This window comes from Dipodomys spectabilis, unplaced genomic scaffold (genome assembly GCF_019054845.1).
Source record: "Dipodomys spectabilis isolate Male_0828 unplaced genomic scaffold, ASM1905484v1 ptg000365l, whole genome shotgun sequence".
NCBI classification, from domain to species: domain Eukaryota; kingdom Metazoa; phylum Chordata; class Mammalia; order Rodentia; family Heteromyidae; genus Dipodomys; species Dipodomys spectabilis.
The window spans coordinates 10,676,843-10,694,690 of NW_024871042.1; the positions used below are offsets into that span (position 1 = coordinate 10,676,843).

A 17,848-nucleotide genomic window follows, 5' to 3' on the forward strand; every position below is an offset into this window, starting at 1 on the left:
GCTTAGGATCTGACATTTTAACAGATGTAGATTGGGGGAAAGGAAGTATCATATCTGAAAAAAAATTACTTCTTAAAGAGAGAATATTAAGCTTAAGAAAAATGGCATCTCTCCCAATGGTGTGCATGCATGTATGTGTGCAATTATTACAAGTTTTCACCTTTATACTGAAAAATGCCTATGTTTAGAAAAAGACAACAAAGATCTTGTTAGTTGAATCTGCTGCAGAATCATAGCAGATCCTGAGGGATTTGTGGAGCTGTGATGGGAGTTGCTTCAGTGTGGAATGATACCAGGTCTATCAGTGATGGCATCATCTGTTCATGTGGAATGATACCAGGTCTATCAGTGATGACATCAATGGATTTCTGCCTGGTGCTAACAGGGGCTCGAAATGTACTTGCTGAAATGAATAAAGGAGGGCTTAGCTGCAAAATGGGTATTATGCAGTCACTTGAGAGTTAAGCCTGCAGAAACAGAAGTTGCAATGACAGAAAGTTTTTGCTTAAGGCATTGACTTATGGTTGTTGTGCTCATTCCTCTAGACTCTACCCCCTGGAATTCCATTCCTCAGGTTCCCCTTCCATCATAGAAGAATAAAACTTGGTTGTTTCTTAATTCTACTCGGATTGTTTTTCCCTGGATGTTTATTAAAGTACACTCTTTAAATCTAGAATAGAAACACAAAACAACTGAATAGAGTATGACTTTGGTGCCAGCTTCAATAGGAAACAGAATGAGGAGTTGGTGCACAGAGATCCCGCAAGCAGAAAGGCTCTGTCTTCAGATATGTGTGTGTGTGTGTGTGTGTGTGTGTGTGTGTGTGTGTGTGTCTCTGTGTGTGTTATAATCAAAGCATATTATACACATATATTTCATGATCATAAAAACATGTATAATCTAATATAAATGAATAGACTACATAATGAACATTATAAATTAATGTTTGTCTATCTAAAATGAAGATGCACCCTTGGAGGTAAGAGATCTGAGCAGCGTTGCATTCTAAGTAGCCAAAGCCTGCAACCAGATCTCATTTTTTTCATATACTTTGCCTACATCTAAAAACCCCACTCTCTCCTAGTTGCAATCATCTCTGAACATATTTCCAAATACTATTCCTATTCCTGGAAACCTAGATGATTTTGAACATGTAGAAAGAAATTTTTACCCAATTCAAACCCAATGGTATTCCTGCTAACATAGATCCCCTTGAACATAGGGAAGGAAATCAAATCGAAAAAATGGTTAAAGTAGGTTAGAATTAGGCTAGTTGTTCTTAAGCATTAATGACATATTAATTGCTTGAAAATGTACTTTTAAAAATGCATGAGTTAGCTCTGTCACATCCAGGGGACAAGAAGGCTTCAGAAAAAGACTAGAGAAATGCATATTCTGCACAAAAATTGAGTATTCCCTGGGCAGAAATACTGTCTAGTACCTCTCCCTTTAGTAAGTTACACTTATCTGTAAATTCCATAGGCCCTCGCCAGAACACTCCCACTCCTCATTCATGTGAACCATATATTGAGAAATAATGATTCAGGAATCATGAAAGCATATTGCATTTTTCCCATGACTGATTTACATCACGTTAACACATTGCCTTAGGAAGAGTCCTGTGATGGGCTTTTTTATTTAAAAGTCTTTAAAGTTTTAATTTGCTTGCCCAATGTCTCCAAATTCTTCAATGTTCATAACAAAGTCCAGGTCAAGCAATGAAGTTCAAGTTCTTTTAGGAACAGCAGACATCAAACTCCCAGCTGATTTATGTTCCTACTTCCAGCTTCTACTTCTATACCTGTTACCTCTCCAAATGAAGTTTATCTGTGGTAATTTTTCAGATCTCTGTCTCCCCTAGAGGCCTTCCCTCCACGCACCCAACTGAAGGGTCGGCTACAAATCTAGCAGAAACAACCAGATGGTAGTTGTCATTGTACAAGTGCTGGCTGTCACCACCAGGCAAATGGACTGAATTCAAGTAGCCAGTCATCAAGACATTGCCATACACCCTCAGGGTCCCCAGTGTGAACTCAGGCAGGAAGACAGCTCTTGGTGATGCAGAGAGCTAGCATTTCAGATCTACGTAATTTCAGTCAGTTGCTGTCACCACAAACCAACAAAACCACATCAAAAAGGAGGAAAGGCAGGAAACATTTTGGGGTCCTGTTAGTATGCTTTTACAGACTCTTCCTGTGCCTTTTTTCAGGCTTTTAAAATTGCAAATACACACTGAGATATAAAATGATGCTTAGTATATGCCATCTACTCCTGAAAATACGATGTGATACTTGAACATGACAATGCGAATGCAGGGAACACAGGGTTATTTGTCTCTACTCAGGTTAATTCAGGTTGGTGGTAGTGTGGTTATTTTGTTTGTTTGTTTTCTTGTTTTTATGTGTGGGTGTTCTAGACCTGGACCTTGAACTCAGGTTCTGAGCCTTTTCTCAAGGCTGGTGCTCTACTATTTGAGCCACAACCATACTTCTTCTGGCTTTTGGGGGTAGTTAATTGGAGATAAGGCTTGGAAAAAATTATATTAAGTGAAGTAAACCAGGCCCAAAGAAACATAGGTACCATGGTTTCCCTTATTTGCAATAACTAGCATATGTCTGAGTCAAGCAGAAAAGGTCAGATAAGTTGATATTAGGAGAAATGAACCCCAAGATAAGGATTCAAATGTTTTTTTTTCTTTCATGTGATTGTTTCTAATATATTTATAAGATATTTCTATGTTGCTTTGTATGTCCCTCCCCCACGGTATAACCCCTGTTTCACTGTATTTGATGTTAGTATAATTTGTGGAGGGGAAGGGAAAAAACAAATTGTTTAAATAGGGATACAGGTGGACCCACTTTATGTTTAAAAACGAACTTTACAACTTTGGCGTTGGGGAAGAGGGTGGCGGGGGAGGGGGGAGATGGGAAGGGATGGTAAGGGGAAACAAAGGAGGAGGCAACAATGCTTGATAAGAAATGTATTCATGGGGCTGGGAAGGTGGCTCAGTGGTAGAACACTTGCCTTGCAAGCCTGAGGCCCTGGGTTCGATTCCTTAGCACCACATAAACAAAAAGAAAAAAGCCGGAAGTGGCACTGTGGCTCAAGTGGTAGAGCGCTAGCCTTGAGCTGAAGAGCAGAGGGACAGCGCCCAGGCCCAGAGTTCAGACCTCACAACAGGACCTCCCCCCCCCAAAAAAAAAAAAAATGAAAGAAAAGAAATGTACTCATTACCTTGCCCATGTAATTGTTACCCCTCTGTACAGTATTTTCACAATAAAAAAAAAAAAAAAAAGATTTTCCTGCCTGGGCTGACTTCAAACTGTGATCTTCATATCTCAGCCTTATGAATAGCTAGGATTATAGGTGTGAGTCATCAGCACCAAGCAGGGGTGCTTGAACTCCTGTAACCTACACAAAAAGAAAGGGGGAAAGGAGGGAAAGAAAAGGAAAGAAAAGGCACTAATTCTCTGATCTTTTCTATTTCTACTGAAGATGTTGCAAATGTCTGGGGTCTCAGATTTCTAACATTGCAAGACTTGAACAGGTGGTTCAATTAAGCAGGAAGGAGAGAAAGCCCAGGATATTAAGCATCCTTCAATAACTGACAAGCTTAACAGTGGGATAATTTAGAAATCAACAAACTGTATATGCATAATCTCCATCACTGTTCCGAAGAAGAAATAAAACAAAAACTCCAGCAAGAGCCATAAGATGACTGATGGGAAGTCATTGATTTCTTAGGCACCGCGAAAGCTTAGGGCTGAAGAATCACACCAGTGAACTTGCTGAATGATGTCCCAGCAATTAGACTTCAGTAGATTCACTTATTTATGAAATCGTGTCATTTTTAATAGACAAAAGCATTTGAGCTCACAATGGCTTATGTAGCAGCATGCTTAATAAGTATGTTATTAGCAGTGCCAAATTAATAACTCCTTTTCCATAGCCATCACCAAACATGCCATTGCATGCTGCCAACTTAGAAAAGCCTTTAAATATTGTTCACGTTCATTTCAGAGACTGAAAATAAATGCACAATTAAATACTTCGAGTCACTTAAAATCAGTTCATCTGGACAATCTCTCTTTTTCTGTCTCTCATACGCGTACACACACACACACACACACACACACACACACACACACACGCTTCTACACACTTCTGAAAACCCAATTTCTCTTTCTCTCCTTAAATGCTATAAGCTATTATGAGAAAATGTCATTTGCAGTGCTGGGTTGTTTTCATTAGTGAAAAGAATGAAAGGAGAGATAGCACTTGTTACTAGAGTCTCCTAGTCAATAGTTAAACCAATTAAGACTTCTAACTCCTGGCTCCAATGTGGCTTTTGGTGATGAAGAACACCATGGAGAAAGTAGGCACAAATGCATGTTTCTAGGGTTTCTGGTTTTTTCTAACACTTAAATTTTTTGTGCTACATTCTTGTTGTCAAGGAAACTGTCTCCTTTGTGTGGCACATTCATAGAGGCACTAGAGGTAGACTCAAACTCAAAGGCTGTGAGCACCTCAAATTGTATCAGTTGAACAATGGGAAATCAAGAAGACAAAGGTCTTTGACAGAAGATAGAAAAATATTCTGTAACTTCCAGGGAGTTGGCTGGTTCTTGGGGAGAGAAGTAGCCAAGCCATTAACAATGGTTTAACATGAAATGTTTGTTGAGCCTAGAAGATGAAGATACATGAATATGAGACCTAAAGGCTTTAATTTCCCATAATGTGCAGCTTTTTGGAAGAAATCAGGAAAACAAGGGCTATAAAGAGAAACATCTGATATCTGATGCTGTGATTGCTCTTACTCTGTGAGTTATATGAGGCTTGGGGCCCACTTTGAGTTGCTCTCTGATGGCTGGGGGTATGACCGGGGCCTTTCTGGACCATTCAGTCAGGAGCACTATGATTAATAATTGCTAATAAAAGCATGTATTATTGCTAATGAAATTCTTAAATTTTTCATTGATGTCAACCATTATATATAATTGGGTCCTATACATGGCCTTTGTATTCTGCAATACTGTTAAATTCACTTACTTTCTGTAGAAGTTTATTTGTAAATTGTTTAGAAATCCTTATTTAAACAGCCATGTCACCTTCAAATAGAGTTTTATTTCTTAAAACATTTCTTTTGTAGACATGAGGGAAAAATTGGCACACATGCAAGTGTAAAACACTGACTTGAATGAAAATAAACAATAGTAAGAAATCAGCATATTCTATAATTATAATTCATGTTTGTACCTAGAACATGCACATAGTTAGGGCTGTAAAGCAAAAGAAGATGGAAAGAAAACCTCATTGTAACAGAGTTTCTATCTTCTTTAAGTACTCATTTTCACCATTTCTAAAGTGTTCTGCTCACAGAACAAAGCACAACAGAAACTACCATTTACATAATCTTTTCTTTCTCCTAATTGTTGGCAGCATTTTCAGATAGGCAGACACGTTTCTGATTTTTCTGTCTTGTCTTGTTCTCCAGTTCATCTCAGTCCCATGGGTTCAGAGCAGCATAAGCCAAGGCTCTTCTGACAGGTCAGACCTATCCTCCCTGGGCTACATCAAGGCTCACTGAAGGCACCTCGAGCTGGGTAATCCCTGTGTCTTAACAACTCACTCTGGTGCACGCCTGCCTATACAAAATGAGGGATTCAGGGACTGGGAAGGTGGCTCAGTGGTAGAGCACTTGCCTTGCATGCCTGAGGCCCTGGGTTCGATTCCTCAGCACCACATAAGCAAAAAGCAAAAAGCCGGAAGTGGCGCTGTGGCTCAAGTGGTAGAGCTCTAGCCTTGAGCTGAAGAGCTGAGGAACAGCGCCCAGGCCCAGAGTTCAGGCCCCACGACCGGACCCAAAAAAACAAAAATGAGGGATTAGAAGAGTGTTTGTTTTTGAATTGTCTTCCTTAGAAAACACATATTTCCACCAACCCATCGGCAGCTGGCTTGATCCACTCTGAGTATTTTGGATCAGACTTAGAAATGAGTGCTTCCTTGCTATATCCTGCCTTGTGCAAAGTGTGGTTTTTGATTTGACTCTAGCCCCTTTTTCTGAACTTGGGTTTTGTTTGTTTGTTTGTTCTAATTCAATACACGATGGATCACAGAAGGTGCAATGGTGTGCTGGACCTGCTGAAAAAGAACTTTCCAGAAACAAAAAGTAGGGAGAGCATGTGGGAGGGCATTAAAATACAGTTTTAATGAGTCTCTAGATACCTGAAGGAGATGGTGTGGGAGTCAGGGGGAAGATGTCACCAGGCAATTATGGACTGGTGGGAGTCCCCAGGGGGGACTCCAAACCCACCTGTGCAACCAGGAAGGAACAGCTGACAACTGTGAGCAGTGTGAACAGCACCTGAGTGAAACCATGGGAGAGACCTAGTGAGTCTCCAGAGCTCAGATGTGAAGGTTACTGCCCTTTGCTAACACATTCTCTCAGTGAACAGGTGGAGCAAAATGTCTCTGCCAGAAGGATGACATAATGGCTGTTTCAATTTGTCACCTCATGGGTACATGTGTGGTCCTGACCATCACAGGCTACAAAGAGGCACATGAGACAATATTTCAATAAGGATCATACTTACTCAATACGGCACACTATATTGTAGCCTACCTAAGTTATTGTTTGGATTCTAGGAAAATAACATTTCTATAACAGTCATTTGGAAAGAAGGGTCATGCTGTTTCAGAACTGGAAGGGAATAATTTAAACAGGTGCTACACCGATGATCTGGGATGTAATGATTCAAGGGAATTCATTCAGATTGGTCTTTGCTGTACTTCTATTTATGTCCTAACAGTAAGGAGCCATATCTGAACACAGAAGAAAGGAAAAGAATTTTAAAGGAAAGCATCTTTCAGTGCTCCTACCTAAAGGTAGTATCCTTTAAACTTAGTGATCTGCATGCTGCTTCATATTCAAAGTAGAAATACTACCAACATTTTTGAGCAAAAGTGAATCCTTGGAAATGACAAATATGAACACCATCTAAAAAAATGTAATAATTTCCCTGGGGTACCACTGTATCTCTGAAGGGAAAGAAGACGGCAAAAAAAATCATAGTACTCAAAATGTTCCTTATATTTGTATCATGCTGCATCTGTAACTGAAACCACACATCTAAGAGCCAAGTTGATGCCAGCTTAAAGGAAAGCCAGGTGGACCTGGTGATGTCTCCTATGTCTAGAAGAGCAGGATCTTCTGGTCTATATTCTTTAGTCCCATTAGAATGCGTGGTTGTAGACTACTGTGAAGACTCAAGGGCCTGGACATATTATGAAGAAATTTTATAGGCCTCATAGAAGCACAACGAATAAGTTAAAATAAAGAGGACAAAGCCCTAAAACATAGTATGAAAAGCACCCGGAGTTTGCAGTGAAAAATCTCATTTACAATAAGAAGAAGAACAAGAAAAGAGACTCCCAAAGAATTTGTATATTCTTAATTCAAGGCAGAAAATAAGAAAAGAGACCTGAGGATTGGGAGGAATTATGTCCGCAAAAAAAAAATATATATATATATATATATATATATACATACGTATATGTATACATATATATATATACGTATATGTATACATAAATATATATATATATGTATATATATATATATATATATATATATATATATATATATATATATATATATATATGTTTCTAAGGCCAAGGAGGGCTGCAACAGGGTAATTCTCAAATTAAGACAACAATTGACAACAACACTTCTTTTTTTTTGATAGAAACAAGGGAAGAGAAAATGAGAGGGTCCAGATTGTTTATGGCACAAAGAACCCCAGCATCTTTTAAAGTATTTTATAGAAATCATCAGGTAAACCCAATTCTTGGAACAAATAGTTTGGGTTCTTTGGGGTTTTCTAAAGCATTGGAGATACAATCTTGTGGCATCTACATGTAAAGATTACTACTATCAGTATGTTGAGTACGTCACTTTTACTATATCCTCTTAAGGGACAGATGAAACCTGGGGAACATGTAGAATTTTTACATTGAAAACTGGCTAGCATAATTCCTGCTTCTAGTAAGGTTCATCTTCCTCTTAAACCCTAGTAGTTCTCATTCCCATGTTTGCAAATGTACTAACTAGAGCAATTCATGTCAGAAACTCATGTACATTTCCATTGAAACTTCTTCCAAACCAACAGCATGTTCCACAAGGCTCTTTCTATGTGATTCCCCTGGATGTTAATCATCACATCACTGTTAACTTACCCTTCAGCCTGATATATGATCATGCAGATGCTCAAATCTAAATCATTACTTAGTGATTTTAAGTGTTAAGCATTGCTCCTTTAAATATTAAAATGGATGTAAATTTTTGCAGGATAATTAAACAAATAAATCCATTTTGGAGTCATCAAGTCTTAGAGAAGGTAAATTAAGTTAGAAGGACAAAATACTTCTGATGATAACCTAATGCGTCTTGCTCATCACACCCACATCCCACAGTCTTTAAGCTCTGCTGTTCCCTCTGAGACCCTATAACCACCTATTGCTAAGTTGGGGGAAGGGCCAGGTGAGGAATATCATAATTACAAGGAACAAGAAAAAGGTTTTAAAGATAAAGCCTTCCTCAATTATACTGATACTGACTGCTTAATAATAAGCTGAGCTGAAAATGCAGGATTCCGTGTCAGTCTTACTCGACGGTTCTGGTTAAGTAAATTTATAGATTCCATTAAGGTGCATTTTGCCCCATTTCAAATGCGTTTCCGAACCACATTAAGGAGGCAATAACATTCTTTCTTACTCTGAGCTGTTAATAATAGGAACACTGTGACATTGCAATAGAAATATCACTCCTAAAAAAAGGAAGCAAAAGTGCTTCTTATTGAACAGCCATGTGGAACCATCAGGAAGGGTCTGGTGACACAGATAATTATGTATTTTTGCCCAAAGTGCCAAGTCCATTCCACTGTTCTACGTTAAAAAACACACACAAAACAACAACCTTGAAAATGACTGGAGGAAACAGCAGCTGCAGCAAAAATGTAGAAGGAGCAGGTTTTTGGATAGGCCAATCATTGCCACCTCAACACCAAAAAGAGTTTCTATGGAAACATTAGTGTTTGACCACTATGCAAATCCCAAATCACCAAAACATCAGGATCCAAACATACCATTGCTCCAACATGTCTGTGACATTTTCCTTGGGTGCCTAAACTTTGAAAAAGAATTAGAATGCTTACAGGTTGAGATATACAGGTTGTTTTGTTAGATTGTCAATCTCTTTGATTTTATAACATGAAACATAAACAAAAATTTTATTCTTGCTTAAAAGAAAAATAAATAATATATTTTAAAGGCATTGTGTGTTACCTTGCTCTCAAGACTCTAGACTCCAACCTTAGCCAACATCAGCATCAACTGGACACTTGCTCAAGAAACACAGAATCTCAGGATTTGTTCTAGAATGGCTGCAACAATTACTACAGTGACATGCATTTTAAGGAGAGATGGAAAGTTTACCTGCATTTTAACATCCAAGAACTACTGTGTCTGGAAATCTTCCACTCCCCTCCAAGGAGAGACTTGGCATTTGCAAGTTCTAGTTTGTATGTTCAGAGCCCTCATATAATGAAATGGCTAAATAAAGTTGAACAGAACAAGCCAAATACCTAATGAATTGGAAGGTGTTTTATTCTTCACTGGACCAAAAAATCCAATGATCTGTTATAAAGTTTGTATTGCTGACAGAGAGAATCCTTCCAACTCTACAATTCTGAACTCAAGAATTTGGTCTGGTTGGGCAACGGTAGCTCACATCTGTAATCCTAGCTACTAAGAGGCTGAGATCTGAGGATTACAGTTCAAAGCCAGCCAGGGCAAGAAAGTCCATGAGACTATCTCCAATAAACCACCAGAAAACTGGAATTGGCACTGTGGATCAAGTGTCAGAGTACTAGCCTTGAGCTGAAGAGCTAAGGGACAACACTCAGGCCCAGAATTTAAGCCCCACAACCTACAAAAAAAAATTTTTTTTCCTGGTCAGGGATTTGGTTTTTGGGATCTATAACCCTAAGGTCAGGGTTCTGCCCGAAGATGGTTCGATTAGTATCAGCTAGCACAACAAACAGAATGAGCATGCTTTTTTCTCTCCCATCCCCGACTCTTTTATGTAAATCTATCTGAAATTTGCTGTAGCTTCCCTATCCCCCATATTCTTCTCTTGTGCTGACTGGACAAATAACAGGCCAATAACAAACGCCTTTCTACTTCCTCTATCAGGAAGAGACAGGACAGTTTCTGGTTCTTTACTGATGAATAGGGACAGGTGACAGCTTATTTCCACATGATTGGAGATATTATTCCCACTCTCACTGGTTTGATATTCTTACCATTTACATGTGTTCAGTAGTTGAATTCACATATTCAGGAAGAATCAGATTTGGCAGACCGTTTGCATAAGGCTGCTTGATTCTGGAAACATGATTTGGTATTACATCTGCAATCACTGTAGCAAAATTCTCCTTTCGGTTTATAACAATATTCTGGATTGAGCAGAAAACTATCATTTTCGATTTTTGTCCCCTCATTTAGCAACATTAAATATTTAAACTCTATTTCTATTCATAATAGAGGTATCTCATAATGGCTATTGAGCAGAGTGTAAGAGAAATCCAGGAAAGGTTTATTTTACATGTAAGTAAGCAGCCTGAGAGGCAGCTAAGGAGGTATTATGCCTATAATCTCAACACTTTGGAGGCTGAGGCAGGAGGAGTTAAAGGCCAACCTGGGCTCCATAGCAAGATCCTGTCTCAAGGAGAAAACAATGTGAGTAAAGAAAATCTCTACCATTGTCTTATATCACAGATGCCACCTCTAATATTTCAAGGCCACTGGGACAATATTTACTCAACACTTGAGAGGAACCAAGCAGAAGTACATTAAGTGAGCTTATGGAAGCCTCACAAAACCTGGGTGTCGTTTTGCAGTGGTATGCATTTTGAAGATTTCTTTTCGTGGTTTCTTTCTGGACCATAATTTGAAAAGTGAAATATTTTCATAGAGAAATGCTATATGGGTTTTGCCTGAAATGAATCATTAAGCAGACATGTGGAAATGGAAGAGAGTGGGCAGGGCAAGGGGTTTTCTAGAGCAGAGGGGAACAGTACCTCATGCTTTCAGTTACCACCAAATCTCAGGCTCCTCAGATTGTTTCTTTTCTCCTTTCCCTGTTTGTGAAGCCACCTTATCTTCTCACTTTGAGGAATCCAAGAACATTCTCGGCATGTGAAAAAAAACCTGTGTACATCGGTCTGTTTTATTATCCTTCCTAAGCCTGAAGTAATGTCACAGTGCCAGGCAGCAATTGCTAAAGGCTTCTCATGGGAGAGATGCAGAGAGAAACTTCCAGAAACTGGAAGCTAACCCTACTGTCCACAGTCCTGACCTTCTACACTAGTACTGTGTACTGTTTCTGACTTCTTGTAAGGAGTGAAATGCTTCTCATTCATTTGAGAAAGGAGCCACATGATAGCATGCCTCAAATGACTGTGAAGCTTCTCCATGCTTGGACTTTGGGAACACTGGGGAGACTTTCTGCAGAATTGTTAGTCTATAGTTGGTGGTATGAATAGCACTTCTCAGCAACCGGTAGAACTACAAAAACACAAACCCAACACAACTATAGAGCTGAGTAATAAACCCATGGGATATATAGGACAGGAACGGAGCATTGCGTCCAACAGTAAGAGAGTAGAACATTCAGTTCTTTCAAGTATTCATGGCAGAGTCACTAAGAATAGGTCATGAAATCAATCAACAACTTCACAAGAATTGAAATCACACAAAACATGCTATCTGACTATAATGGACTTAATCTGTAATCCATAACAGAAAGACAACAAGAAAGCCTCCAAATACTTGGACAGTAAACAATACACCTCTAAATAATCATAGGTCAAAGAGAAAGTACCAAAGAAAAAGTTGGGTTGTAGCTTAGTGGGAGAGTACTTGCCTAGCATGTACAACAAAGTTCAAGGTTTAATCCAAGCCCTGAATTTCACAAATGCATGAAAATAAATATATGTAGGATATAGCTAAAGCTGTGAGAGAAACTAGTACCTAAAGGTTACATTTTTTAAAAGGTGAGATGTACTCTTTATCTAACTTATATAACTTTAACATCTCTGTATATCACCTTTATAATGACAATTATAACATGTGTGAAAAATAAAAAATGAAATATTTGAATCAACACTAGCTTTCTTTCTCAAATAGATACAAAAAGAAAATAAAAATAAGCTGAATATGAGGAGGATGAGTGAAATAAGAAAGAAGAGAAATCAGTGAATTAAAACTGAGAAACAATAGAGAAAAATCAATGAAACAGAGGGGTAGTTTTTGAATTTTCACTCTCATTTCCTTTGTGGGAAGCTGAAATTGTTTTTCTCTCCCTTTCCTGTGCCTTTCTTCTTTCTTCTGTTTTACTAATGTATGTGTGTGTGTTTGTGTGTGTGTGTTTGTGTGTGTGTGTGTGTGTGTGTGTGTGTGTGTGTGTGTGTGTGTGTTTTGAGCTTCACAAAAAATCTAGATCCTTGAAAAGGTTAACAAATTTAATAGATCTAGGGGAGGGACAAAAAATAAAAAGAGAAGTTTAAATCCCCAGTATCAGTAGTAAAATAGGATATAAAAATACATCTTGAAGCTATTCAAAATGTAATAAAGGAATACAAACATCAAATTTACAGCTTAAAAGAATTCTAAGCTTAGAAGAAATGGGCCAATTCCTTGGTAATTACAAGTTACCCAAACTCACAGAGATGAATAGTATGGAGAGTTTTAGAATGATAAAGAAATCAAGGACTATTTTGTAAGCTATAGATATTATCATTTAGTAAAAAGTTAAATACATAATTAAAGATCTCTGGAATATCACAGGAATATCTCACTGAAAATTTTTATCATACATTTAAAGAAGATTTAGTCACAATTTCACCTAATCTCTTCCAAAATGTAGGAGAAGGAAGACTGATCATTATTCTTTTAGGCCAATAACATTGTAATACAAAAGTCAGATTCTTTTTCAATTGCTCCTTCATGAAAATATACAGGATGTTATACACACATTTTTCTTGCTTTTTAGACATGACCAAGTCCCTTAAAAGCCAAGAATGATAATATGAATATTTCTTTTAAAGTCAAACTAAAAAAAATGGAATTTTGGAATATCATCTAGAAGAAACTCTTTTTCTTCATTTGCTTTTCCAAAATATAATTAAGCAAAATTTTCTCAGCTGACTTCTATCATTTGATTTTTGCAATAACTATTTCAGAATACAGAAGCTTATGCTGAACAAGGGCGTAGAAGTCCAGAATCCAAAATTTATTCTACTTGTCAGCCATTTGGTACACTTGAGCCACTAGTGTTGCTAGTCTCGTTTGCATGAGCTTGCTGGTTTAGTTTCATCATGCTGGTATTATGTCCTCGCATGTTAGGAAATAAAGGAAACACAACTAACTGTGCTCATGCATGTCTGATAAAGAGGTTAACAGGAATGGTAATAGTTCCCCTGACACTAGACAAAGTAGTAGAACGGAAATAGACAATATTTTCCATTGGAGAGAGTCTGTATTGAAGTTTTTCAAATATCCCATATACATATCCAAATGTCACTGCAAAAATTTACTCTTTATTTTCTCTAAAACTTAACAACATTAGCTTTTATAATTATCATACGTATCTCCCTGTCTCTGTTTCTATTTCTCTCTCTGTTTCTCTATCTCTGTCTCTCTCTTTCTCTCTTTCTCTCTCTCATATTCTCTTTGTGTGTGTGTATTCCAGACTTTGGACCTTTACCAACCATCAATAAGGTAGAATGAACAAAGTCTCTAAGAGGAACATTTGCATCTACATCTCTTTCTGGGGCCTCCTTGTAATGTAAAGGTCATATTTAAGCAATTGCAAATTATCTAGTCCCTTAAAAATTCACTGTGTGTAATCTCAAGGCTTCAGAAAGATGTAGCAACTTATGGAAATTTCTGTCCAAAAGGAAGGAGAAGAGAAAGACAGTTTTTATTATGATAAGAAGTAAACTGGGATTAAAATTGCATTTGCCTTTGATGGATATATTTTTACCCCCAGTGTAATTCTGAGCTATCCTCTAGGTCAAGATGCTCTAATGCCATCTAGTACAGGGACCAGACTGGGAGAGAGTCAGATCTCAGCATGCAAGATGATGGGAAAAGTGAGGGAAGGTGAGGAAAAGTGAATCAGAACATCTCTGTGGGAGAGTGCCATGCCAGTACTAGTCCAGAGTGTGGCTTAGGAACAAAGACCCACCAACAACTCCATAAAACACAGCTCTTACAGTTTTCAAGAAAGGCTCCTCTTTTCAAAGACAGTTCCTTGACTCAGTTCCTTGTGCCCACGAACAGTCCTGCCTAAATCCCTGTTGAAGCTGGGTGCTGGCATCTCACTGCTGTAATATTCTGGAACCTGATACTTGAGGGGTTGTTCCTCTTAGAGACTTTGTTCTCTATACCTTATTGATGGTTGGTAAAGCTCCAAAGTCTGACGAGTACACACACACACAAAGAGAATATGAGAGAGGGAGAAAGAAAGAGAGAGAGACAGACAGACAGAGACAGAGTCAGAGAAACAGAGACAGAGAAACAGACAGAGACAGGGAGATACGTGTGATAATTATAAAAGCTATGAGACTCTTACCTCCAATAAACTACCAAAATGCTGTAAATGAAACTATGCTCAAGTGGTAGGGCTCTAACCTTAGCAAAAGAAGCCCTGACTTCAAGCCCTGGGACCAGCACAAAACCCAAACAAATGGAGCAGTGGTACTCTCACTAGATACTATGTTGAAAATAAGCTAACAACTTGTGGGGGAGAGGGGTGAGGAAGGAAAAAAAACTGGAAGAAAATGAGGGAAGAGGTGACACTGTTCAAAAACAAATGTTAGAAACAGTAGCAAGCAAGAAAAAAAAAACACTTGTGTCCTTATCTTGGGGTTCATTTCACCTAACATCATTTTATCTGACCTTTTCTGCTTGTCTCAGAACATATACTAACTTTGGAGGGGATTGGGGAGTGTAGTCGTGGAGATGGGAGGGCAGGGATGGTAGGGGAAAAACAAAGGAGGAGGTAACAATGCTTGATAAGAAATGTACTCATTACCTTGCTCATTTAATTGTAACCCCTCTGTATGGTATTTTCACAATTAAAAAACTTATTTTAAAAAATGTGACTCATTACCTGACTTAAGTAACTGTAACCCCTCTGTACATCACCTTCATAATAACAATTTTAAAAAACCCATAACAACAACAAATACTACCTCACATAATGGACCTCTGACAATGCATAGAAGCTCTAGGTTCTACTGGTTGAGCCACTATGTAAGATAGGCTTTCTGGCTTTCATTAGTAATGTTTTCTGTAAGATCAAGACACTACCTGCCTTTCCAAATACCTCATAATTTCAGCACTGCAGTAGATGCTGAGTTGGGATTTTACACACGACATCCAGAGTCATGATCCCCTAAACCAAAAGCTCAAAGGCCTCAGTGTGCCTGTGGATACCAGTGGTGTCAATCTGGGAAGCTATTGTATCATCACTTTCCTCACCTCCACCTGCACAGCCTGACACTGCTGACCTGAACACTACGTGCACTGCCCTTGCCTCTGTGTTGAGCCTGGTTTTGCCACAGAATGCGTTCTTACAATGACGTTATTACCTCTTCTTGGGAGTGGCATTTCCTCAGTGATATGTGAGTCTGGGAAAAGCCACTAGATTGCTAAGCAATGTCATTACATCCAGCTAGGTCTCTCTGGGATGGAAGAGTATGTCTCTGCATCCCACAGTCATTTATAAAAAGAGTAAAAACACATGTGTTTTCTTGTGAGCTGTCAGTCATCAGCTAATTTAGTGGAGAGGAGAAATAGCAACATAGGGGTGAACAGAGAACCCTAGACTTGTTCTACATTGAATTCTACTGCCCTGTTTAATAGAATAGCTATGTTCCAGAGTCCCTCACACAGGTGTGCCGAGCTCACAGGTTAAACAGAATCCAGCATGCTTCCTTTTTTTGATGTCCTATTAGGGGACTGAACTGTCTCCTTAGGAATCTGTCACACAGTACAACTACATAATAAGGAGATTACTGCAATTCTTCATCAGCATCTCTCTTCTTTTAAATGCATGTATAAACAAAAGATCAGTCTCTCCATTGCTTCTAAACCAGGGTTTATGACTATTTAAGTAACCACGTTAACAACCATTCACAGCTTAGACAGGCAGTTCAGAACAGGACAAACACATCACTTATAGCATACAACTACACTGACCACACAGTTCCCATTGATCAGAGAAAAGCATTGTCAAAAGCTTCCCTAAAAATAAGTCGTAATCTATAACTCTTGCAATTTTCACTTTGCTAAAAGTATGAAGGCCTTGAATTAATGCTGTGTTTCAACAAGACAAAACTCGGACTGGCAACTGAGGTTTTCCCTAATTCTCTGCCCTGTGGAACTGAAATAAGCCATGAGATGAAGGAAAAAAACACATAGCCACCTACAATACAGAGAAATTTAATCCTCCAACCTGTTAAACTGTTAGCAACTCCAGGGTGTCTGGGTTGGTGCTAAATATTGACAAGGATCAATGCTAGATAAATAGATGAAGGATAAACTTCACAGCTTATACAATGGTACACATCATATATATTTCACATACCCGTGTCTGTATATATTACACAGGTGTATACATATAACCAGTGAAGGGATTCACGAGCCACAGAAGGAGCACATGCTCTTTCCCGTGACCTACTTACAGGAGGCAGCGTGTCCCAGCCAGACAGGAGGTCTTCAACATGACAATTAGCAGTTCGCAGGCAGCTTGGTCAGCAGGAGTGGTGGTTGGTGGTTGAGAACTCTCCCTAGCACCTGTCTCTCAGCCCTGCTGGGGGGATGCGTGGCAGCATTCCATCAGGATGTGGCACAGCAGGGAAAGAGACCGGTTCACTGTGAGACCTGCTACTCACTCTCGGACAGTGCATCGGCCCCCCTTCCCACTGCGCAGCGCTGCCGGCCAAGGCAGGAGCTGCAGCCATCCTCAGAGTGAGCCAGGAGGTTGAGTCCCACAGACAAGGCACACTGTCTTGAGCCTTCTAAAGACAGTGCTTTTCAGGATGGTACTAAACAACCTCACTTCATTCCCCAGACTTAAGAACAGGGGATGCATTTTTTTACATTGAAAAGAGAACAACAATAACAACAAGAAAAACCCCAAGTGACCAAGGAAGATAGGGATGTTGTTGGCTGTCTGCTTTAAAATAAGCTGGGACGATGTGAAAACAACTAATGGATACCGTTCAGCACGCATGTGTGGGATGCTATTGTCAGCTTTGCCTCCTTCTTATATCTGTTACTTTTCCACTCAGCGTTAATTAAATGCTGTGTCTGCTTCTCAGGACATGGGAAACTCAGACTTAAATTGCTCAGCTTGGGCACTTGTCAATAATTAGAGCTACAAAATTCGCCAGTAGAAATAACAAAGCTGCAGGAGCAAAGAGGAAACAGACACCACTTACCTGCTTGCTGTGCTGCCTGTGGCACCTGCTGACCCCTCTGAGCACTGTACTGAACGGAGGCCAGGGGCCGGTACTGTGGTGTAGTTGAGGTAGGGTACTGCCCAGATGGATAGTAATATACAGGCATCTGTGGAAAACGAGGAAGCAAAAGCAGGGGTTGGGAACTATCCCGAATGAAACTTCTTTTTCACCCATTATCAACCAGGTTCTGTGGGCTCAAGCCTGGAATCCTAGCAACACAGGAGGCTGAGATCTGATTATTGCAGTTCATCTAGCTC

The 17,848-nt window shown here is 39.1% G+C and overlaps 1 protein-coding gene across 1 annotated transcript in view; it reads right to left on the minus strand.

Moving 5' to 3' along the window:
- The window catches only part of Arpp21 (cAMP regulated phosphoprotein 21), a 118,403-nt gene that overhangs the window by 34,575 nt on the left and 65,980 nt on the right, over window positions 1–17,848 (minus strand). Inside the window, exon 18 of the mRNA XM_042666448.1 lies at window positions 17,571–17,697. Within this exon, the coding sequence (XP_042522382.1) occupies window positions 17,571–17,697 (127 nt within the window). The remainder of the gene's footprint in view (window positions 1–17,570; window positions 17,698–17,848) is intronic.